The sequence below is a fragment of the Lepisosteus platostomus genome, chromosome 8 (assembly GCF_059453375.1).
Source record: "Lepisosteus platostomus isolate fLepPlt1 chromosome 8, fLepPlt1.hap1, whole genome shotgun sequence".
NCBI lineage: Eukaryota > Metazoa > Chordata > Actinopteri > Semionotiformes > Lepisosteidae > Lepisosteus > Lepisosteus platostomus.
In genome coordinates, this window is record NC_142618.1 from 3,760,395 (window position 1) to 3,785,054 (window position 24,660).

A 24,660-nucleotide genomic window follows, 5' to 3' on the forward strand; every position below is an offset into this window, starting at 1 on the left:
GAAGGGCTGCTCAGCTGCAGCGCAGTGCAGACGCCCTCGGCAGCCACATGCCTTCATATATTGTAATGATGGCCATTCGGTATGTGTCCTGGGTTAAAATCGCTTTATGACACTGGCCCTCCTTTATGTACAATGCGGCAGTGATGCCTGTAACCTGACCACCACAGATCCCAGAAGCTAAGCATAGTTGGGCCTGGTCAGGACAGGGTCCTCTAAGGGAAAGCAGGTTTCTAGTCTAAGTGGCTTTCTCCCTCCTGGGTTAGGATTTCCAAACAAGTTCCTGAGTATGGTGCCCAGTGACGCTGATATGTCAGAGGAACCCTCCTACGTATGAGAAAAGTCCTCACTACTCGTGGTCATTAAAGATCCCATGACACTCTTCATAAAAGCAGAGTTAAGACTTGGCTAAATTTCACCCTGGACATCCATAACATGGCCTCCCTGTTAAAGTGATTCTTCACCTGATCGCCTGAGTGTTGGGGCCAACAGCTGTATCACCCTGCAGCTCACTGCTGGCAGCCCCCTGAAGCTCAGCAGGTGTGAGCCTGGCCAGTACTTGGAGGGGAGACCTCCTGGGAAACACTAAGGCTGCTGCTGGAAGAGGTGTTAGTGGGAGCAGCAGGGGGCGCTCACCCTGCAGTCTGTGTGGATCCTAATGCCCCAGTATAGTGAAGGGGACACAGTATATGAGAATACTGGAAGAAACTGTATTAAACAGAACTCATACAGAAGAGGAAGTGTTGCAGTATTTGAACCATTTAAGATACTATCTATGTCACAAAAGTAAGTGAGGAAATTATATAAAGTATAAAGAAATCACATGCTGTTGTTGTACATGGAAGGTTATGTCAACATAATTAGCACTAAGGAAGAAGTTAAAGGTTTATTCCAGCTGAAAAGAGAGGAGGTGGAGGTGTGAGAAAGACAGGGGAGTCAGAAGGGATTATATAGAGAGTGTAGGGGAGGCGGAGTGGCCACCTCTCTTTCTCACACCCTGCTGTGTCCTTGATTCTTCAGTGCTCTGTATCCCTGCTGCCTTCCTCTTTCACACTCACACCTGGAGTAGGCTCAGCAGTCAATTTTTTGTTTTTCTTTTTTCTTTTCAACATGGAGTCTGGGACTGTGGTGGTATAGCATAGGTCCCATGACCGGCAGGTTTTGGCTTCGAGTCACTGCTGAAGACAGGGCTGTTGTACCTTGACTGAGGTGCTTTACTCCAGTTGCTCTAGTCCCCCCAGCTATGTAAATAGAGACCAATATTGCTGGGGGTTAAACCTTGTGAAACAGTGTCCCCTCCAAGCAGAAAATAATTTGTTCTCTCGTCCAGTTAACACTAAGGAAACAAAGACAACCTCTGGCCCAATGAGTTACTGTGGCTCTATTCCTAAACAAGAAGAAGTGTGAGCCAGTACTGTTTTACTGAATAGTCAGAATGGTTTTAAAGAAGGTAGATTTTCCTTAACAAACTTGCTGAGCTCTGCGTTCTTTGAAGGTTATTCGATTATGCAAATCCACAGATGAAAATCCAGTGGGCTTCTTCAGGATCATCAGTGAAACACGAACAAGAGGATACAGATAGAAACTATGGGGAGGTACCTTAAAAGAGGGAGAATGGGAGACAAAGTTTTATGGAAGAGTGGAACAAAATATTCAGCCATATTCTTGAAAGTGATACCCTGTTTTCTTCCAAACAGCAGCTGGATGAGATCCTTGGATCTGTTGGCAACTAGCAGTCAAACAAGCTCACTGGACTGAAAGACGTCCTCTTGTAGGGAACCTTTTTAATGTTCTCATGTTTATTTATGAACTCCTGGTTTTTACTTACATTTTTGTTTTGCTTTGTCTTGGTGGTTCCCTTAACTTTTTAAAAAATAGAGAAAATCCTCAAATGGCTTTCACAATAACCAGAGTAAATATGAAGCAACTAAAGTGAAATTCGTGTGGTGACAGTTTTACTCCAGTTAAGAGGAAACGTTCTTTGTGTTTCACAGACTGCTCCCTGCAGTGGTCGTCAGTTTGAGCAAAGGGAACAAAGTGTCGGAAATCCTCTTTCAGTCCAGCTAAGATCAACAAAGGTTTTCAAAGTCAGAAAACATGAAGGGGTACAACTTTGCTCCCTTCTTTTTGTTGGTGCAACAGATGTTGCTCGGACTCGGGGGTCAGGTGGCGATTCCTTCACTCTTCCACAGCAGCCTGAAGCAGCTGCACTGTCTGTGTGTGAGGTAAACACACACGTCTTTAGATTTATTTTGAGGAAAAACAAAATAAAGATCTGCAAAGCAAAATCACTGTTTCCTATACATCATCTATGCCAGTGTACACCCGACTTTAACATGTTTAAACTGGGCTGTAGTATTACAGAAAAAGAGACTGTGATTAATAACAAAATAATGTATATTTCATAATAATACACTGCACACAATTTTATAGCCTCTTCAAACTGAGCATTTCCCATTATGTATTTATGATTTATAGTTTTGGTATTTGCATGTAATATTTTACATTTGTCTGTTTGAAAGATCATCTGCCAGGTATCTACCCCATTTTAAACTTTACCTGAATTCTGAATTATTAGAAATATCTGAATTTTATTTTAATGATATGGAGCCATAATAGAGCTGCACTGACTGTTCAAAGATAACTGAAAGAGTTTTAAGATCCAGGTATTCTTGAGTTGAGACACTTTTCATTAAACTCTCTTCCACATGTGTATACAAGATCCGCAGGGCAGGTTAACAGCTTTACAAAGCCTACTGTCAGGCTGTCAAGGGACACTTGTCTGTGGTATCTGTGTCCTCAAATTGTTGCAGCCAAAAGTTGTTTAAAATAAACTGGCAGGTAGTTCTGCTTTTAATTTACTCCTACACATTGCTAATTGACACAGATTCATGCAGTAGTTCAGCTGTCAGTATCAAATTAGCACCTTCAAAATGTGTCACAGAAATCTCAGTCCTAATTATGAACTATATGTAATGTTCAGTAGTTTTACTACTGCTGCTACTTCTATTATTAACACAGATGAGTACAATACTACTTACCTTTCTGCACATCATTGGATATTTTTGTTCCTATAATACTACACAATACTATTATTGAGAGTCAAATTACATGGAAGGGTGTACCTGTCTCAGCCCACAAATAAAAGCAATGACAATTTGCACATACCTTCCTGCTGGTATCTACTGGTTTTTCTTATAATGTTACATATCTTTGCTGAAAGACGTACATCAAATATTCAGTGGCATACACTTTTTGTATTTCCTTTCTCATCTTTTACGTTTTAGTTTTCACACCTTTTGCACTGTGTGATGCTCATAAAGTGTGGAGTTATTTCTCTAACACCAGCCAGAACTCTACAGGACCGAAGCTTCCTTGTAAAAGCTTCCTGCAGCCAGTAGTCAGGGCTGTTGAGAGCAGTAGCGAAAGGTTTTTGAGAAGTTAAGGAATGCAGGTCTCTTAACACAAGACAGAGATTAATCACCCAGAGAATAAACTCAGTGAACAATTCGTCTGTCTGTGGATTGTGATTCTCCCCTCTGAATCAGTACCCTTTGCAGACGTTAAGAATGCCAGCGGTCAACTAGATTTATAGAGCTCCGCAGTCACGTGTACTACTCCAAAAATTTGCTGTTAGTTCCAGTCCATCCAGACAATTTAAACAATGAGCCAGAAAGATGCGGTTCCGCTGTTGTGACACTTCAGCGTGGTGAAATTAAGGAAGCTAATAGTAAGATATTATAAGACATTCAGGATTGGAAACAATTAAGGAAATAGGGTAAATTGAGCATATAATGCTAATCATGTATTACAGATGAAAGCATTTAGTACAAAATGATCAATTACATTATTATAATCATAATACATGATTATAATATGATTTTTCAAAGCTGTGAAATGAATCGCAGTCTGTATATAAAGTTACGTATTCCATGGCCCTTCAGTTATTTTACGTTATATTGCTGTCAGTGCAAGTTCATTGATATCATATTTTTGTTTTCCAGGGTTAAATTTTAATGCATTTAGGCCTCCAAAGTGTGAAAAACGACTTGGTTATAAATGTGAGTCCCGGTACCACAGACTGAACTGCAGCACACAGGCAGAATTCCCACTGGCACAGTCCTGTCTGAGGTGACATTTCTGGTAATATAATTGATTCCTCATACAGCTAACAAAGCAGAAGACGTTCACAGTACAGCTAACAAAGCAGAAGACGTTCACAGTACAGCTAACAAAGCAGAAGAGGATTATTTAAATATTTTAATAAATGTTTAACTTTTTTACTTCTCCTTTTTTTTACTCCTTTACTTTGTCTTGAACACTGAGCCAGTTTTGCCACGTATCATGTAAAACGAGCTTTCGAAACAACAGGACGAGATACATGAGAGAGAGCTGCTTCAGCATGTGCAGGCTGCAAAGGCAGGCACAGTTAAAGGTTTATTCCAAGCTGAAAAGAGGAGGCTCCTGCACACCTGAAGAAGGCTCCACAGCTGAAATGTTGTTTGTATTGTTCTTTTCAGCATGGAACAAACCTTTACTTAATGCACAGTACCACCGGCCCTCATCATAAAGTATCACACAACATTTCACATCAGCATCACACATCTCCTCACACAAACTCTGCCTATAATTTGAGTACTTGAAGGCATTTTGTATTACATGGATCGATGCCTTTTTACCGTATATGATAGGTTTCAGTAAACGTTGGAAAGCATTCACAAATGAAAAAAACAGGATTTTAGCAGCTGGCGATATGTGATATGGGGCGGGCTGGAAAAAGAGCTGGATTCCTCTGCAGATGTTACTGAGCAGGTTCTCTCAAACCTCCCCACACCCCAGAGCGCCTCGTCACTGACCCCTCCCCATACGCCGTCAACATCCGCCACGCGCTGCTCCTAGCGACAACACTCATCACCTGACCAGGGGCGGAATACTTAAGACATCTCCGAGGGGGAAATGCTCATTTTCAGAACAGCATCCTTTTTTTCATGTTGTGTGTTGAGGGCGAAGTTAACGTAGATCGATTGAATCGTTGGTGATTTTCATTTCTTTGCTTCACTGTTCATTAACAGAAGGAAGCGTGTTTAGTTCTCACTCGAGCTGGCTCGCATCCCTGCCCCACCTACAAAGCACATGGAAGCTCACAGCTTCTACAGGGGGAATCAAGTGGAAATACACATTTCAAGTTCAGGGTTACAACCATCCCTTTATTAGAATTAAATTTCCTCGGGGAGAATTCCTGCTAAGGATGTTGAAAATGCTGACAATTGACCATCTTAACCCTGATGTTCATTCCTGCCCTCCGATTTAAATTCCTGGGGTGTCCAGTTTACCAATTTGCAGACTTGTCGTTTTCATGTCCCCCTTGGCTGGCCGAGAAGGGCTGTGTCTGAGGAGATGATTGGCCAGCTGGGGCTCTTGGTCACATAAACAAGTGGCCTCCAAGCTAAAGGGACATAGAGTCAGGTCAGCAGGTGGCGTCTGACTGGAGACCTGGTGTTTCCACAGCTGGTCAGGTTGGAAACTCCTCAACAGAGGGGGCAGAATCGTTCTGAAAGATGAGCAGCAGCTCAAGTGACCATGTGTAACATACTTAACAAAGGGAGACTACAGCAGAAGAAAATAAAAGACAAGACAGGAGAGTGAGACACAGCACTTAAAGCCATTCTCCTCTGCTGGTTACCTCCCTGGTAAGCTGAGGGTCCTGGCCACTCACCACCATTGTAAGGGGAAGGAGTTCTGATTTTTCTGTGGAACAATTTTAAGTTTCCTTATCAAAATGTCTGGGCAGAGTTTGTTACCCATGGGTACATTTCTCTGAGGGACTACTTGGATGCATTTTAATAAGGGATCGAAAGTTTTCTCTTTCTTAGCATCGTTGTAGAGGGTAGGCTGTGGTGGACGAGCTATTTTATGAAAACATCAGTCTCACTTCTGGCCACGTCTCCATGCATTAGGGTGGTCAGTATGAGGGATCCAGTGGAGGTCAGAAGCAGCTGTGAATTAAGCAGATTGCAATTGAAAAGTAATTTTAAGTAATAGTTTGTGTGACGATTTTTTAAAAACCGCCAAAAAAAACCCCAAACTGTTCACCTACAATTAAAGAAACCACACAACCTCATTTGTTATTGCCCGATCAGCAATGTTTAAACAATGTGTAAACTCAACTGCTGTCAGGACTGACTAAACATCCAATGTCATATTTAACTGTCACCTACACTCAGTGACCTCTGACTTCTGCATTTCTTCTTTTGTTAAAACACTACCCATTACATAACAACTCTGTGCAATGTATATAAACAAAGAAAAATGAAGCCAAAACTTCAAACATTATGGATGTTTATTGTCATATACAGATTAATATAAAATGTTAATATGCTATGTACAGATAATATATATGGCTATTCTAACAACATGATAATACAATCAGATTAGTTTAGTTGAATGACACATGCACATTATTTTGTGTGGAACCAGCCCATACCTAAGAATACATTGCGACAAAATGAAAGATATTTCGCCTAGTCCTCTCCATGAGAAAAAAGGACACGACTGCACAAGAAACAACCCCTCATTCCCACTAGAGGACTCCTTGGAGTAGATGAATTCCTGAAAAGTGGAAAGCCTTAAATATACTGACAATCCAGAATCAGTACCAGAAGCATATTTAAGCAGTCAAGACAGCTTTATTAACTAGGTGTTCTTGTGAATACTTATTATTAGTTAAGAAAACATCCAATAATTTTGAAGATGACCACCTTTCAGAAGCCCACAGTGTTCACAATGGACACTTCTGAATTCCTCATTAATGTCATCAAAACAGTGAGTGAATGTGACCGGGTCAATGGAGCTACTGTGACAGATCCAGAAGCTCAATTGTTTTCGTTTGGTTTGAAAAAGTGCTGCAGCTACAGTATTGTCTTTAAAATACTCAACTGGTGTCATTTTCACTAGCTTTTTTTTTGGGAGGGGGGTTGGCTCTTGATTTTCCTGTATTCTGTGATGATGAGAACAAGTATGCTTAGCTCTGACTTCTCAGAAAACTGTGCAGCAAAGACAGTGAAGATTACTAGTCACTAGTCTAGTCATGTTCTCTTCACACCAGGCATTTTCAACAGACAAGTAAGAGTAAATAAGGCGCTGTATTCTTTGCTCGTAGGTAATTATAATTAATATCCACTGGGATATTTCAGAAGGCAAGATAAACATAAAACTATCTAGAACGCAAGAAAACATTCAAAAGCCAATTTTATAAACTACGAAAGCAAGAAATGTAATATAACATGCTACAGTTATGGCATCTTCCCATGTTACCTTGCTGTCCCAAAAATGGTGTATTCCTACAATCAATTAATGAAGTTAACTGATGCCTACAGAATTATATGCTCGTGTTTAACTACAATGAAATTAATATTTGATTGTGTTTTATGATTCACCAGTTGTTTTCATGTGCTCATCTCTTTTTATCACAACTGGAAATGTACTGATTCACTGGGTCCTAAATGCTTGCACTATCACGCCTTGTAGGAATGGACCGTCTCGATATCATTCACAAGTCTTGGCAAGCCACCTGGCTATTTTAGTTACCTGCACTAAACTCCCTAAATAAGAGGATGTGGTGTACTAACCCCCTCCTCCAGTCACACCAGTAGGCACACCCAAGCAGTAGTAAGTCGTACATTAGCAGCCAGTAAACTCATACTGAAGCCTGAGGGGGCGAGGGACTTTGTCCTGAAGGTTTCTTTCCATCTCTCTATAAATAAAGTATTCACTATGCTAACACACATCCCGCTAGAAACGAAGGGGTTATGGAGAACATTTACAGTCTGACAAAATGATTAACATTACTAAAATAAAAAAGCATGAAAATGACCCACCAGCAGCATCAAACACTCTACTGTGTATGTAAAGATGATGTGCTTGTCTTACTGTTAGAGATCCTGCCAGCAGGATATTCTTATGCTACTTCCACATCTTCCCTCCTGAGATGGGTGGCTTTCAGCACTAGATGGGAGCATTTGTCTTTGCTATTGGATATCACCTGCGAAACTACAGAGGACCACGTTTTCAGATTAGTTTTCTCAAAGTATTCAAGTCAAATACTGTTAGCCCTGGTTCACGGTTTTTAATCTTTTGTAAACACTTAGTTTAGGAACTTTCATTTTCATCTCCTTTTTATAAAACTGACAGGACAAATAAATCACTTTAAAATGGAATAATCTTCCCACCTGCTAAACCAGCAATATGTTGCCAGACTCAATCCAACACAGAATACTTTAACAGTGGATGGGAGGCATTGAACACAGTGGTGCTGCTATACCCAATTACTAGCAGTCAAACCATGGTCTGAAAGTATCATACAGCAGTTACAAACACATACTATCATCTGGAGGGAAGTGCAGTATATTTGCAGAGCATGAGGGATTAAAATTATTGTATAAAGTAGTCTCTTCTGTTTGAGAATAAAAAAAGGTTAATTAAGCACGGCCAGTCACATATCTCTAACTCAAGTTGTTTGTGTAACTGTAGCTATTGAAGTATTGGAGAGTAGTTTCTAAAATTCTACTTTTATTCTTTTATCTTGTAGTTTTTTATTACAGCGAAACAAAAATCCTTAAAACCTTAGCTAAACCATTTTAACTATAGTAGGTAATACATATCACAAGGTAAAGACAAAATCATAGTAAACCAAATTAGAAATTACCTGCTGTTAAAAATATTTTTGGTCACCTAAAAATATGAAAGTGTAACAGTGTAAAGTGTATTTGCAAAGTGTGAAAAATCCTGGTTACCATATGTTGCACTATAAAACTCTGACAACCATATACCATAAGTACTTTCCGAATTTTAGTTCTTGTGAGGTTCCAAAGAAATATGCACTCACAGACGTTTTGATGTTCCACAATTACAGTTTCATCGGCACAGCTTTGCTACAGGACTCTGGCTGCGAAGAGAAAAGGTGTGCGGATTTCTACCGTTCATTCATTCAGATCAATCCCTGGAAACGCATCTCAATACTACTGGTCTTTTCTAAAACAACTTCTTAGGACTGAGTTAATCGGAGAGTGATTCTCATTTTCAAGAAGAAAAAAAACGACGTCAACTGAGAAGATCTGATAAAATACTATTTCAAAAACAAGTTTTGTTTTTAAAAATAGGTGAAACCTAATGCCAGGTCTTCTCCTACACTTCTGTGACTTTCTTGTCTAAATTTGACTGCATTCCTTTTCCTTGTTGAAGTAATCCAAGGTATTGATTTCAGCTTGCTGTCATGGAATCATGTTGTAGGAACTGCAACAACGCCTAGGTGATGCTTTATTCTTCCCCTCCTTCATTAGCAACAGCGTTTATTTGAAGGCGGTGGCTGTCTAGTGAGTTTAAAGGCTTCGTTATTCTCTAACTCTTGAGGGTCTAGTGGTGGTATCTGCCGGCCTGAAATGCAGAAGTATAACAATTATTGAAGAGTTATAATCAAATACACAGGAATAGTTACACCAGGAAAGTCACTTTTAAAGAAGTTTGGAGTCAATGTTTTTATTAACCTTATTTAAACATAAGAAGTACCAGTAAATATTTAGAGAGAGAGCAGAGTAGAGTAGTTTATTGCCAAATGTACATGTACATTGGAATTCTTGATCGTGCTGATCTCTCGGGACATACGCAGTAAAAGAGACAACACCACACAATGTAGACAACAGGAACAATAAATATGTTGTGGAAAAATAAATATGAAGTAGGGAGACCAAAAAAAACAAACAAAAAAAACTCAGCAGACCATGCAAAAAGTGCGCAGTGCAGATGTGTATTGAGGCCCTGCGGTTAGCTGTTAAGGATGCGTACTGCAGTGAGATAGAAGCTGTTCTTGAGTCCTAGTGGTCCTTGCTTTAATAGTGAAACTGTTCTGAAAAAAAGCACTTACTGATCTTCTGGAACAGCTCTTCGACGTTGACTGCGTTCCTGGCACTGGTCTCGATGAAAATGGCTGCAATGGATTCTGCATATTCCTTAGCCTCCTTCATTGGGACCTCTCTGCAAGAGTACAGCACAGTTCAGCTCGAACAACACCGCGCTCAGGAAAGATCTGAAGGAAATACAGCACAGTTCAGCTCAAACAACACCGCGCTCAGGAAAGATCTGAAGGAAATACAGCACAGTTCAGCTCGAACAACACCGTGCTCAGGAAAGCTCTGAAGGAAATACAGCACAGGGTTTACCACAGACGAGACCCAGAAAATGAAGAGACTTGGGCTGATTTTTCAGGAATAACAAAAGCATTAAAATGAAATCCAAGAAATCCAACATTCACAAGGGCAACTGGAGCTTTCTACCTACATAAACCCAGTTTAATTTCCCATTAGGTCAGCAGCCGGAGGGTATAAAAAACATATGTCAGTGCGTAGGGATGTCTTCAAAATGTGTATTACTTTGCACACACTCACCCTAAAGGTACAGGACAGCAGGGAAAACAAGTGCACACGAGTCAAAAGATGATACACAATCCCCCTATAGGCACGTCTATTATTCTACAGGGTGCGGAGCAGTGGCTCTGTGGCTGAGGATCTGTGCCTGTGGCTGGAATCCTACTCCGTTGGGCCCCTGAGCAAGGCCCTTAACCCCAACTGCTCCAGGGGCGCCGTATAAATGGCTGATTCTGCACTCTGACCCTTAATTTCTTGTATTAGGAATTTGTCTTTTCGCATACCCCAGCTTGCTCTCCATGGGACACACAGACAGGGAGAGAAGCTGGGGGTCAGCCATTTATACAGCACCCATGGAGCAGGATTCCTCTGCCGGCCGTGGGATACGAACTGGCAAACTTCCAGCCACAGGCGCAGATCCTGAGCCACAGAGCCACCCCTCCGCCCCAAATGTATTTCCCCTTAGTTTCCACATGTGTTCACGTTGCACTGGTTCTGTAGGAGTCCACTGGGCAGACGCCGTCAGTGTCCTCAAGAAGTCGTTATACTTGAAAACACCTCCTCGGAGTCCTCTTTGTTCAAGAGTACTGCAGTTATCTTTCCTTCAGCTGCGGTTTTCACAGTTGGAGGCAGTTTAAATAGCACAGTCTGCACTTTTTGGAAAAGAAAACATACCTGATGTCTCCGAGATCGTTCTTGTTTCCTGCTATGGCTACAACAATGTCTTCGGGCCCATGTTCCTTTAACTCTTTTACCCATTTCTTTAAAGTCTGAAAGGAGTCCTGCAATGATACGGATCCATGTAATTTGAGTATTACATTGTTTACAATAGCACAATAATGTGTTTCTCTTCACTAACTGTTCAAGAAAATAACCTGCCACACAAACAGTTGATTGACTGAAATAGTGATGGTAAAGATACAGAGCACTGGACAAGGTAACGTACCTTTCCAGAAATACACATTGCTGTCCATGTCAGTTCACTCTCCACAACAGCCTAGACATCCCATACTGTTTACAATTGATCTGGAGTCTCTGCAGTCTGTTTCTGCAACAGCTGCCCTTAACTCAAATCACCTGAGTCACCTCCTGATCTGACATGTACTCGAATGGGATAAGGTTTGGTGCAGAACATCACACTGGGGGACATTCTCTTCATTCACATTTACTCTGTCAGTGTCTTCGGCTAGTCCGACCACTTAACACACTGGGTGTTTACAGACAGCAGCACCACTGGAACATCTGCTGATTATGCATGAACGTTCTAGCTTTTCGACGAACGTTCATAAGCATAATGTAACACAAATGCAAGACAACTGCAAGCCAGGCAGCGTCCTGCAAAACAGGCTGTAAACAATGGGGGGATTATTAAAATAAACGATCACTATGAGCTGGACTGTGGCACAAGGCACTGGATTTTGGATCGTACCACCAAAACGGTATACGATATGGAATGAAAAATCTTGTTTAAATGCTATAAGAGATATATATAGAAGACACAAAAACAGAGAAACTACAACAGAAAAATCACGCATTCCAACTCCCTCTATTGGATCCCACTGACCATCCCAAAGCACTTAGGAACTGATAAAAACACTTTATAAGCATCATCAGGTCACCATGTTAACTTTGTGCTGAGCAACTGGCATAGGGCAACACAGTGTGCCTGAACATGAATACCTTCCAACCGACACAAACCTGCACATTATTGTGTTCAGTGTTGAGTTACAGTGCAATCTGCTGTGTCACAAGGCAAGGCAAAGTGTACCATCCAAGTCCGTACATAAACGGACCCATTCCCAGGAGGTGGTGTGCGATACAGTATGGAAGGCAATTACAGTGTTTATTTGTATCTCCTCGACAGTGCAAGGCAGAGACAACCTTGAGACAATCTTCTCACCGCAGGGCTGCGCCTGGTTTCGTACAGAAGTACGCCCTCACAGTTATGCATGGCCGAGTGTTACACACTTCTGTCAGGCTTTCCCGGTACAATGCAGGTATTGCAGCGGTTTATGCTGAGTGGAATGCGATTTCTAATATCAATACCATCAGTTAAGAGCACTGCCAGCAACAGATGGCGTCCAGATATAATACTGATTTTGTTCTTTTGAAAAACAGCCCCCAGTGGTATTTAACATCCATTCTTTTGGTTAGTGTATGAACATTATGTGACATCCATTCTTTCTGCTTAAGGCATAAATCAATAACTATTTTTCTTGTAATAAAATTGTATGTGATAAAGTAATAAAAATCACACTAAACTCATCTGTTGCATGTTTAAAGCATCACAGACTCATTTGTAGGTACTGCTATGCTTATGCAACAATTGTTATGATTCTTCTAAATCATTCTCCACAACAGTTTCAGCAGAGAGGAGAGGAAGGAAAAAAAAAACACCTTTATGCAGTTAACTGATTGCATAATCAAGGTAACCTTTTAAATATTGCTGAAATTTGCACATAAAATAATGTCACTACTCTATTAAATTGCTCTTTTAAACTGGCCTGGTTGTAATACAGTGACATTAGTAATTCATCTGACAACTCAGCTCTACAATTCATTTTTCCCCACACAGACACACTCAGTGTAAAATGCATTAGAGGAGCTACTGTTCCTCAGGAAGCCATGAAGCCTATTAATAACACTGACACCTATTTAAAGGTTAGATCGGTGGATTTTGATATGTACTGAGTGTGGCAGGTTTCCTCATAAATACTGTAATAACAATGGAACTGTCACCAGTGGCCACTGCAAAAGCAGCCAGAAAGAATTGTTCATATGTACAATACAGTACACTCATATGTGCACACTAATTAATTAATTGATTGGAAGATTTTCACATGGACTTTTAGTTGTGCATACAAGTACGTATTAGTGAACAGAGCACGGCTGGTAAAAATTTACAATATTATATATTATAACAGTGTGACATTAAATGTCTGAATGTCATGCATTAGGTGATTTCTCACTGCAGTACTGAGTTACAATATTATTTATTCAAGGTCAGACTGAGCATTAACATTCACAGCATCATATCTGTTATTTTATTAATCATTTCAATTGCTTCCCACATCTACAACATTAGTGCAATGTATGACATTGTTAAAAAAAGATTTTATTAGCAAATGTTGCAGAAAAATAGGAAAGTGGTGATCACATTTGTTTCTGAGCAACAGTTAAATCTACTACGAAGCATAATAAACTCATATAAAGATCTCCAATAAGCAAAAAAACAAAATGTTTTATTTTTACATGAAAGGCAGACATTTACCAGTTTAGTGATGTCATAGACTATGACAGCTGCTGCAGATCCTCTGTAATACATTGGTGCCAAAGAATGAAACTGAAACAAAGAGAGAAATCATCTCAGAAATCAAGAAAAGGAATATTTTCAAACTGTGTATCTCAGTGCCTTGAGTTTTTTTAATCTGTCCATTCAAGATGGATCACTATCGTCTCTCGGTGTTCAGACTGAAAATCACTTCAAACCTCAAGAATTCAATTCAGTGCTGAATTGGTCAGTGGATCTCATCCAGATGTTTCTTGAAAGAAACTAAGGGTATTGGAAACTATAGCCCAATCAGTATTACTTCTCATACAGGAGAGGTTTCGGATTTGAGAGTTAATGCCAATTCAGAAGAATATGTAGGAAATAACAGCATTTCAAGTGGCATTCAACGTGGATCTAGAAAGAGGTGTTCCTGTCTAACATGCTAGAATTCTTCAAACAAGCAACAAGGAACTGGCTTGTCCTTTTATTTCCATGGCTATTAACTTTCTGAATTTGGACAAGTAGCTAATGGTTATATTTTCAACACGTAACTAGTTTATTCATTTCACTCACCAACAATACATCTTTATTTTTCTATTTCTTGGTAGTGAGAATTATTTCAAGTTTCTGAATTGTTTTTTTAATGCTATGCATGTATGTTTTGTTTGTCAAACGGATTAATGTTGCATTGAATGTATTAAATATTGTGTTTCTTCTTTTACCTGCCTGAAAAGCAAATTTCCCATCTGGGACAATAAAGGAAGTAAGGTAAGCAAATAAAATTAATCTTCTATACATAAAACATAAAATGTTTACACTTGCAGAAAGCTTGCAATAAGGTCCTTCAAAAAAGGGTTAATTCTCAAGTATAAACACCAGACCAAGGAAAACTACAGTACGTGAATTCAGAACAAACAAGAAACACAGCCTAACCTAAGGGTATAACTTCTGACTGGGCCACAGGGAACCATTTCAGACCAAAAAATGATCTTTTTCAATTATTTAAATTGTGATATACGTGTACTGGTTCTGGTTGTTTGTTCCAAATGTGTAAGGAAAAAAAAACAGCAGTGGAAATAGGAAATTCTTTGTATTTACATTTAAGTAGAATTTTCCAGTGTCCTTTACAGTTCTTTTTATTATCCCTGAACTGCACATAGTACATGTTATTACATACAGACTAGTAAATGTATGCTTTGCAATTATATTCTAAACAAGGGAAGTCTATGACTTAAAAGAAATTAAGTGTGAGAGGATTTTAGACACTGCCTCCGTTATATCAATGTGAAATATATAATAGCATTTGACAACACCTTGATGCAATGCTTACTGACAGAGATGGCTATGTGGGCATACTGTGTATATTAAGATAATCCAGGGTGTTATCCTGCTGTTACCAAATTCCCCCCTACCCTTTACCAATCATGGCCTCCTAACAATCCCCATCTCTGAACTGGCTTCACCACTCTGCTCTGGTGCTCTGAGCTGGTGTGTGGGGAGGGTACTGGCGCACTCTGGCTGCCAGCGCATCATCCAGGGGCTGCAAAGCGCTTTAAGTGAAGTTTTCCCAAAAAGTACTATATAACTGGAATGAATAATAATAATAATAAACCTTTGTTCCCTAACAAACATTCACCAAAATAAATAGGTGTGTTTCAAACGTTTGTCTAGTAAATTTTGAAAAGAAGCTTCAATAGTTCCAAAGACATAAGAATACAAGGGATACCATAGGAAGGAATTCTCTTGCAAAGCATTTTAAATACATATATACGTTTTTATTATTAAGGAATGTAACTTGTTTAGATATTAGTTTTAAGATAATTTCCATAGACAAACATACATTTAATATTTGACCACTACCAACTATGAGACCTACTACAATGTGTACGTGAGTCAGCAGTTCGTAAAATCAATGCCCAGACTGGTCCAGTAATGTAACTCCAGACTGGTAACCATGAACCAACAAACTGCAGTCAAGCATTTGTTTTCAACAACTAAAACTGAAAAAAAGTGGACGGATAAATATGTTGGATATAGTTAACATAAACTCATAAAACAAGTTTTCAGTTCACACAGGAACTTTTTCCCCCAAACACTTAACAACCGATATTTAAAAATCCAGCCTGAAGCTAACAATGAGAATTCCTTATGTTCCTACAACACTGTGAGAGCTGAATTCTGCCCACATGAATCACCAGGACACATCTGAATCTGCAGCTCAGTCTAATTTGTGGTATTTTACAGTATATGTATACTATTACTAATACTATTCATTCCAGCGTTCAACCCTCTGATGTCATTTTCCATTTGAATTCCACTTCTTTTAAATTCAATGCTTCACCACGCAGCTTTGAAGCAGCGACTATTTTGACAATGACAAAAATGACAAAAGGCAAGTGGGACTGGAAGCGTATTTAACAGAACAAGCAGCACGCAGAGGCTTGAGAGACGAGGAGAGGCGAGTTCCAAGCTGAGAGAGCCCTCACTCATCAAGATTGATCTACTTTCAATGTGGAATTAACTTTTACTTGTTTTAATACTGTGTACATACGCATTTATACCTATAAACAGATAAGATCACTTTACTGGCCATATATAATTTCTTGCATTAGGAATTTGTCTTCTAGCATACCCCAACAAAGAGAAGCTGGGGGTCAGAGCGCAGGGTCAGCCATTTATACGATGCCCCTGGAGCAGTGGGGGAGTAGGATTCCTCTGCCGGCCGTGGGATACGAACCGGCAGCCTTCCAGCCACAGGCACAGATCCTGAGCCACAGAGCCACCGCTCCGATATTCTGAGTGTTTATGCACGGCCCTTTGGCCCATTCATAGCATATAGTTTATACGTACCCTTTCTTGTCCAGCTGTGTCCCAGATCAGGAATTTGTGAAGCTCACTGCCACACGGAACAGTCTTAGTCAGAAAGGATGCGCTGAAGGCCATTAAAGGAATGAAAGAGAAACTAAGCGTTGAGTCATTTAGTCAGAAACTCTTCGTAAACTGAATTACAAGACATTGAATGAAATCGTTATTGAACTAGTGATCCGATGGCTATCATGAGTTTAGAAGGGTAAAACTGTCTACAGATACTATCTGACTAATTTTGCATGACATTTTCTTTCACTGTTTGTGTGTCTGATATGACAGCCTATTCATTTCTCAGGTTCAAGTTTTCCCACTGAACTCAATAACATTATTCAATTTTGCAGTTTAATCATGTAATACATGTACAATACATTACTATTGCTGTAGTCTGCTACAGGTACTAATACTATTCATGTTTATTACATAAAATAATACATACATATGTTTATTAACTAATACTAAAGAGAATTTCCTATAAATTTTACGACCTCTTGTGTCAGGACTTTAAAACTTTCTGTAAAACTGAATCAAGGTGAATCACATCTCTGAACAATTAAAAATGAACGTTTAATTAAGTTAGGTCAGGTAATAATTTAAAAACAGAACCAAATGATCAACATCTGGAAAATCTATTTGCTATGGCCCTTCATTTGTACAGTAATAACTGACTTACGATCTGGATTTTATCCCTGGCACAGTATTGTGAAACATACTTGTGATTTTTCCATATAAAAAAATCAATAAGGAAACTCAAAATATTTTAATGTAACTATAAATTAATAAAAGCTGGTATATTAAAAAGTGAACTTCTGTCATGGCATAACAATTCTTGTGAAGTTCAAGAAGGCAAAAGACCTTCCTTTGCCAGAATAAACTGCCTCCTTTATAAAATGATTTACTTTAAAATCCATTCACATCAAAACGGAGTAAAAATTCCTTTTTCATCACCAAGAGAACTCACAAATGAAAGCTCTGTTTACCAATCTTTTTAGTTCCCATATCCCAAAGGCAATTTCTGAATCACTGCTGCTAACTATATTCCCTCCTTTAAATCAGTTGTTTGCCACTTAAATAATTCAATTTCCCATCTTTCCAAATCCAAGTGAAAACAGATATTTAAAATATAAATATATATTGCATGACTACAGAATATTTTGGCAGAATTGATCATGTGCTTCTGTTTATTTATGACACTATGTTGCAGATTATAAACTATTAAAACCTCACAGAAAGTCTCATCAGACGAACAAAGAAAGCTACTTACTCCTGTTTTCTTGTTCAAAAGTCAAAATACCTTTCATTATTATTCATTATAGTCAAAAAATGTTGAATTGATCTTGATTTTAGCTTTAATATCATGAGTTAAGACATAACGCGCAACTACTGAATGCATAACAGTATTATAGCAGACCAAAGTCAATGATTAAAAGTCTTTCATAGTCATCAGGAAGAGGGAACTCCAGTATCTGGTCTTCTGATAACTATGTACTAGTTTATACTCCTCCCCTGCTTAAGATACAGGAACATTGCTGTTTTTTTATTTACAAATAATGTAAAAAAAGAATAAGTAAAAACCCACACCTGTAATGTGATTTTCATCACAAAAGACCCCGAAGTGACTGACACGTAGGAGGGGACACTCTTAAGCCAGAGGGGCAGTGTGGCCCCAGCTGAGAGACGCCTGGCAGCCGCCCCGTCCCAGCAGCCCCACCACGCGGCAGGTCAGGAGGAGACGAGAGACACTGACGCCAGTCGCATTACAGATTTCTGAGATTTCGCAAGCCCGAAGTGCATTTCAGCCGGGGCACAATGTTTAACACCCCTGCTTTTACAAACAGCACCAGGGGATCCTTATCCCTTGGTACGACCTTAGTTTAACATCTCAGCTAAACGATAGCGTCTCCGAGAGCAGTGTCCATCGTCGCCACGCTGGGGCATTGCTTCTGGAAGTTCTGGTCTAGCATCGTCACCTCATGGTCTAACACCACCAGTTACAGCAGAGGCATCCCGATTTTCCCAAGTGGTCTTCCTTCCTGCTACCAGCCAGGGCCTGGCTAACACGCAAATTCAGCAAAGCCACTTTTAATTATCCACAGCCGAAACTCTCTTTTCCGCATGGGATAAACCTGACACAGCTACTTACTTGAACCACTTTTAATGATGCCTCATTCACATTTATATCAAATGTGAAGGACTTCATTGCTGAAGTTATTTGAATGACCAGAGTGTTCAGTGTGTCAGTGCACATACTGTATGATGGGATACTTATTTCTTATAGATTGATGACCAACGTGTGTTGGATGAATATTACTGATCTAGATATGGCCCAGCCCTGGAGGGACAAGTTCCATAACAAGATCGAAAGGTGTTTTAGTCCTTTCTGTTGCCTGCTGAAAGTTGTCAGAGCTTTCATTCACAGCTCTGATCAGCCAACGACACTCCAAGCGTGAAGCTCAAAAAAAGATCTGAAACTATACAGCTGTGGATACCCTTACCAAGCTCTTTTAATATCCTGCAGATTTATACTTACCCTATTGTAGGGCTGATGTTGTGATCAAAATGGTCCTGTACAAAACGACACACAATGCTTGACTTTCCAACTCCTGTATCCTAAAAGACGACAAAGAGTTACAGTACCATCATTCTGCTTTATAATGCCCGAGGAGAAGAAAGGTGGGCAGATAAAGCCCAGCACTTTCGTGCCAATCTGTTGAACATATGTTTAATGAGGCCCTGTCCTCTACTGGCAGGGTGGGTTGGGAAAGGTTTAGTCTGTTGCTTTACTGGTAAAAACAGCAATAGCCTAATCCTTCCCAAACACAGAATTACAGAATACACAATTGTAACATCTTTCTCTTTACAGCGGAAAATATTTGGTCTCGTTTTGGAACAGATGAAACAAGCCCAAGATATTCTGTAATGACATGTTGTTTCTCTTAATGGGTGTGTTATTCATAAATACCGAGTCAATCGCCTCCTTATCTGTTAAATGTGCTTCTCCAATACCTTCTCCGGACTGCTGATGGGCTAGACGATGACGCAACTGCTGTCGCTCGCTGCGTTCAATCGCCACCAACACAAAGTCTTTGATACAACCAAAATGTTACATCGACCCCGAAACTCGTATGTTACCGCAAAAAAAAAATATTTTTTCCTAAAATTAACTAACAATCACAGCCCGACTCCTTCGCGACGTGTCATTTGCAAAACCCCGGTCCGGCGGTGGGGCTGAGTAAACAACTCCAGGCAGGTCTCGGGGAGTTGGAGAAGTTTAACGGGGAGGATTTCCGAGAGAGAGCGGAAAAAAAAGTTTGTTTTCACCAGTTTCGCCGAACAACAGACCTGGACAAGCTGGGACGTTCATGGGGGTAACATCAGCAAAGGGAGGAAAGGCTTCTCTTAAAAATAAAACCGGAGCCGAGTGGCTCCTAAAATAAAACTCGTGCAAGCAAGCATGACTTGCTCTCCCTTCATTTCCTACCCTACCCCCCCGAACTTATTAAACGGGACTGTCACGAAAACTTGCTTTGAACTGTCTTTTCCACTCACCCCAAGCAGACACACCTTCAGCTCCCGGATGGCCATGACGACTGCGCCTACAAATCCGCGATCATTCTCTGTGCGCTCTTCGCCGCTCGGGGGGATCGCCCTCAGATCATGCCTTTCCCGTCGTGGTCTTGTTGGTTCAAACGCCGCCTGTGCGATAAACCCCCCTTAGTCCACCAGGGCAGGCTTCATCTTTTTTTTTTCCCTTCCTCAACAACCTCCCCCCCAAAAAAAAATAACGGAAACCCAGCTGGAGCTGAACGCGAATCGCTCGCTGTCCGTCAGCGTGACGTGGCGCCGCTCCTCCCAGCAGCTCCCAGATTTCACGAAAGTCTCCAGCTGTTTCAGGGGAAAGAAAAAAAGGGGAAATTCCCCCCCCGGCATCGCCGTCGCTTGCAGACTGTCAGTAGCTTCAAATCCGGGGGGGGTGGACAGGAATACGCCGACGGAATTAACTTCACGCCAGTCAAAGTCGGCAGCATACTGGAAAATGAAGTTGTTTCATTTAACATCTTTCTTTTTCGACATTGACATGTACCACGACTTACTGTAGCGTACGAAGTCGAAACCCTTGTTAAAAATCCCAGATGGAGTACTATTCTTAAAAGAAACGTTCACAATGGACTAGTGCGTGAAATTGTTGACGTGTGAGTTTTTGCAGCTCAGCTCGGTGTGGTGGGCCCTTATTTCAAGTGAGAGAGAGCAAGGTCTTTTCTAAGGTCTTTTCAGACCACATGTTTTACCACACAGGCTTTGAGGTCGTGTTTTCTATGAAGTAACGTGTCCTTTAAATGAGAGGTCAATCGATACCGCAGGTATGAACATTTGAATGTTGCAGCACATTTTTCCAAAGCTGACTCAAACCTATTCTCTTTGATAGAGCTCACTGTAAGTCCATGTTGGGGCTCGCCTGTGTACTTATATTGCCAGGCTGACTCATTTTTTTTAATCGCCTCATTTTGATTCCTGAAACTAAAAACAAAATGTCCAGCGTTTCAGAAACGGGAGTACCATAAAAAGAAAAGAAGTCGATCGCGTGCTGCTGCTGATCGACTCAACCTTTAAATGAGCTCAGGGCACAGATTCACCTCTAAATAAAGTTGTGCGGATCAAGTCTGTTCAATTCTACATCACTACTCGGCTGTGAGCTAGTGTACAATTGCCTGACCTGGACAACATATCCTGAAGCTTCAGGGCGGACTGCCACTACATGTCACAGCTTCCACAACTTCCAGCACCTGCTTCATCCAGTTTGTGGAGAAGTTGGACTCTACCCCAGCCAGCAAAGGGCGCAAGGCAGGGTACATCCTGGACAGGACACCAGCCCATCACAGAGCACATATAGACACACACACACTTGCCCCAGGGCCAGTTTTCCCAGAAGCTAATTCACTGACCAGCATGTTTTTGGACCAGAGCACCTGGAGGAGACCCACGCAAACACGGGGAGAACATACAAACTCCACGCAGACAGCCCCCCAGGGCTGCACGTCAGCAGTGCTGACCACTGAGCCACCTGTGTCAGACCATGGCAAAGACAGTACCTCCTGCACTGCTGTCAATGGACAGGCACGGTCAGCAGACTGAGCTCACAGGTGGGATCCATTCACGTTTCTGGGATCTCACAAGGAAATGAGATGCACCTGGTAGCCACAGCCAAGGGGGGGGGGATACTTAATCAAGACATTTCAGTGTTTTCTTTCAAATTCTGTGCAACACATTTCCATAAAGTTCGCTCCATTATATGACATTATAGAGTAACTTGCGTGGGTCAGTGACACACACAAAAAAAATCCCATATAAATGTATTTATAAAATCCAAGGGATGTGAAGACTTTCTGAAGGCGTTATATATGCTGCTATAAAAATTAAAAATAAAAATCCTCCTTCTAAGGAAGATAATGAATGATAAGAAACAAAAATTGGAAGGATACGGACAATTCTCACCCAGTAGCCAGCATGTCATTACAGTTCAATCTGATTCAGAGAATTATTATACCCAAGAACCCCACAGTATTTGTTCTGAATACAGCCTAGAGCACTGCTCGCGTTTGAATTGTAACCACTTCGCACAGCATATTGGAGAGCAACACTGGCAGTATCTTTGACATAGTGACGCCACAGACCCACCTAAAGCCTGGACTTCCTGGCGATGAGCTGATCGGTACTGATCAGCTGAGAGCTGTGTCACTCTGCAGTGACGACTGACTCATCTCCCCATTTCTTTGTGACTTGGAGACGTCTCCTCCAATACGGCCTGTGAAAAAAAGACAAATCCTCTGTGACAGAGGGTATGGGCTAGATGTATTGAGTATCTTAAGTCCTGCATTTCTCAACCGAATGCCGTACAGATTCAGATAAGAGGTGAGAATGTAGGGCCCTTTCAGGAATCCGTGTAGTGCCAGTTTAGCTCCGTGCATTTTGAAAATGTACTCATTTGCCACAAGAGGGAGCCGTATTACCTGGGTTTCAAGAGCCAATTTGCAACGGGGCGTCGAGAAGAGAAATGTGAGCTGTAAAATGCGCTCTCTTTTTTCCCCTTTTATCCAGACAATACTGACTCCGGCTTATCGGTACTATACGAAATGCTCGCTTTCAAACACTGAGGCAAGGAAATTTAAAAAGCAAACAGAACATTCTGATGCAGTTTTCAGCTCAGAATTTAAATCGATGGCTGCTATGTTAAAATTGTATGAGGTACCAGTAAGCTCTTACCAAGAGCATTGTGCACAGTTCTGCTCACCATATTTTAAAAAGAGATATTCTCGGCTCTGTAATCAGTCCAGAAAAAAAAAGGAAAGGACATACCTGGACTTAAAAATAATGTCCTACACTGACTGACAATATCCTTCCCCTGAAGGAACTAAACTTTTTTTTTCGTCTCGAACACGGCAGACTTCAAGGGGATCTGATGCAAGTATTCTAAATCCTGCAAGTCGCCGATTAAAACCAACCCAGCGGCCTACACCATGAATAAACCCTGAAACGAGGGTTAAAGGATACAAGTGTAGACTTTGTGGAAGGGTACTTAAAACCCGGGCACACGAGCCACTTTCTTCTGCACGAAGGGTTGTGGGAGTCTGGAACAAGCGAGTCGGCCGTGTTGTTAAAGCTGGTACCCCTGGCTTCCTTCACAAAACGTGACTCCCTCTCGCTTGTAACCATTGTGAAACCCTACTTAAGCTATCAGCGTAACTTTTTTTTTTGCACGGAAAGAAAGGCGTGTTGCTGAATATGTCATGTGCCAACAGCGGACTTGCATTTTAATATTTAAGAGACGGTGTTTCAGCCGGACAACGTGGGGGGGGGCGATTGTGCGTAATTCCATACGTGAGAACGGGCTGTGAGCGCGCACAGTACTGTCTTCGCACAGGCGTCGAAGGAGTTTTTTTTCTCTCTTCTCCCACATGCGCATTTCAATTGTCAAAAGGCAAATTGTTAATTGGGGATGATGCAGTGATAGGGGTTGATGTTTTCGGTGCTGAAACAGCACAAAGTAATAATAATAATAATAATAATAATAATAATAATAATAATTGCTTACGCTTATATAGCGCTTTCTGGACACTCCACTCAGAGCTCTTTACTGGTCATGGGGATCCCCTCCACCACCAGCAGTGTGCAGCCCCACCTGGATGATGCGCCAGTACGCTCTGCACACACCAGCTCTCAGTGGGGAGGAGAGCAGAGCGATGAAACCAGTTCATAGCTCACGCGTGTAAGAGCCCGGATAGCTCAGTCGGTAGAGCATCAGACTTTTAATCTGAGGGTCCAGGGTTCAAGTCCCTGTTCGGGCGATGCTTTTCTGCAATTTCCCTCACAGGATCAGTAAAGTATCTATCTATTATCTATTAGGAGGCCATGATAGGTAAGGGCCAATGGGAAATTCGGCCCGGACGCCAGGGTTACACTCCTTCTCTTTTCAAGAAACGCCCTGGGATTTTTAATGACCACAGAGAGCCATCGGTCATGCTAATAAAGCACCTTGAATTGAATTGAGTCAGGACCTCGGTTTTACATCTCATCCGAAGGATGGCGTCTTTTTACAGCATAGTGTCCCCGCCTCTATACTGTGGCATTAGGATCCACACAGACCGCAGGGTGAGCGCCCCCTACTGGCCCCACTAACACCTCTTCCAGCTGCTGCCTTAGCTTTCCCAGGAATATAAAAGTTTCTGTTTCTGAGTGTCAAGTTATCATAAACGTATGTTTATTAAAGATGTGTTTGTCATTAAGCTACATAGGGAATTTATACTGTACATTTTTATATGTACAGTATATGAATGTATTTGTTTCAGGACTTTTTCTAACCATATTCAAAACAGGAATTCATGGAGTCGACAATGTGGTCCCCGTCACTATACTGGGGCATTAGGACCCACCCAGACCGCCCCCTGCTGGCCCCACTAACACCTCTTCCAGCAGCAGCCTCAGCTTTCCCAGGAGTCTCCTATCCAGGTACTGGCCAGGCTCACACCTGCTGAGCTCCAGTGGGGCTGCCAGCGGTGAGCTGCAGGGTGATATTGCTTCTGAACGAGGTGATACAGAAACAAGTCATGACTC

At 41.1% G+C, this 24,660-nt stretch overlaps 1 protein-coding gene and 1 non-coding gene across 3 annotated transcripts; one reads left to right on the forward strand and one right to left on the reverse strand.

Moving 5' to 3' along the window:
• Positions 1-6,319: 6,319 nt before the first annotated feature.
• On the reverse strand, positions 6,320-20,382 carry rab31 (RAB31, member RAS oncogene family). 2 transcript variants are annotated; one of them, XM_088642079.1, is made up of 7 exons: positions 20,116-20,382; positions 19,082-19,161; positions 16,537-16,618; positions 13,687-13,758; positions 11,091-11,197; positions 9,917-10,026; positions 6,320-9,429 (listed from the first exon to the last, which is right to left on the reverse strand). In XM_088642079.1, exons 1-7 carry the CDS (start codon positions 20,134-20,136, stop codon positions 9,332-9,334), a joined length of 570 nt encoding a protein of 189 aa, XP_088498205.1. In that variant the 5' UTR covers positions 20,137-20,382; the 3' UTR covers positions 6,320-9,331. The 2 variants fall into 2 exon arrangements, with proteins under 2 accessions (XP_088498205.1, XP_088498204.1); XM_088642078.1 differs by having other exon boundaries at positions 20,101-20,377.
• Positions 20,383-23,821: 3,439 nt separating this feature from the next.
• Positions 23,822-23,894, forward strand: trnak-uuu (transfer RNA lysine (anticodon UUU)). Its single transcript has one exon. It is a non-coding gene; the product is annotated as a tRNA-Lys (tRNA).
• Positions 23,895-24,660: the final 766 nt, after the last annotated feature.

What these genes read in the sequence shown, in the direction of transcription:
- rab31 (XM_088642078.1), bottom strand. Translation starts at nt 20,136, where the DNA reads ATGGCCATCCGGGAGCTGAAGGTGTGTCTGCTTGGG. An exon ending in TGAAGGTGTGTCTGCTTGGG is followed by an intron (nt 19,162 to 20,100) that starts GTGAGTGGAAAA and finishes GTCGTCTTTTAG; the next exon opens with GATACAGGAGTTGGAAAGTC. An exon ending in TCTATGACATCACTAAACTG is followed by an intron (nt 11,198 to 13,686) that starts GTAAATGTCTGC and finishes GTATCATTGCAG; the next exon opens with GACTCCTTTCAGACTTTAAA.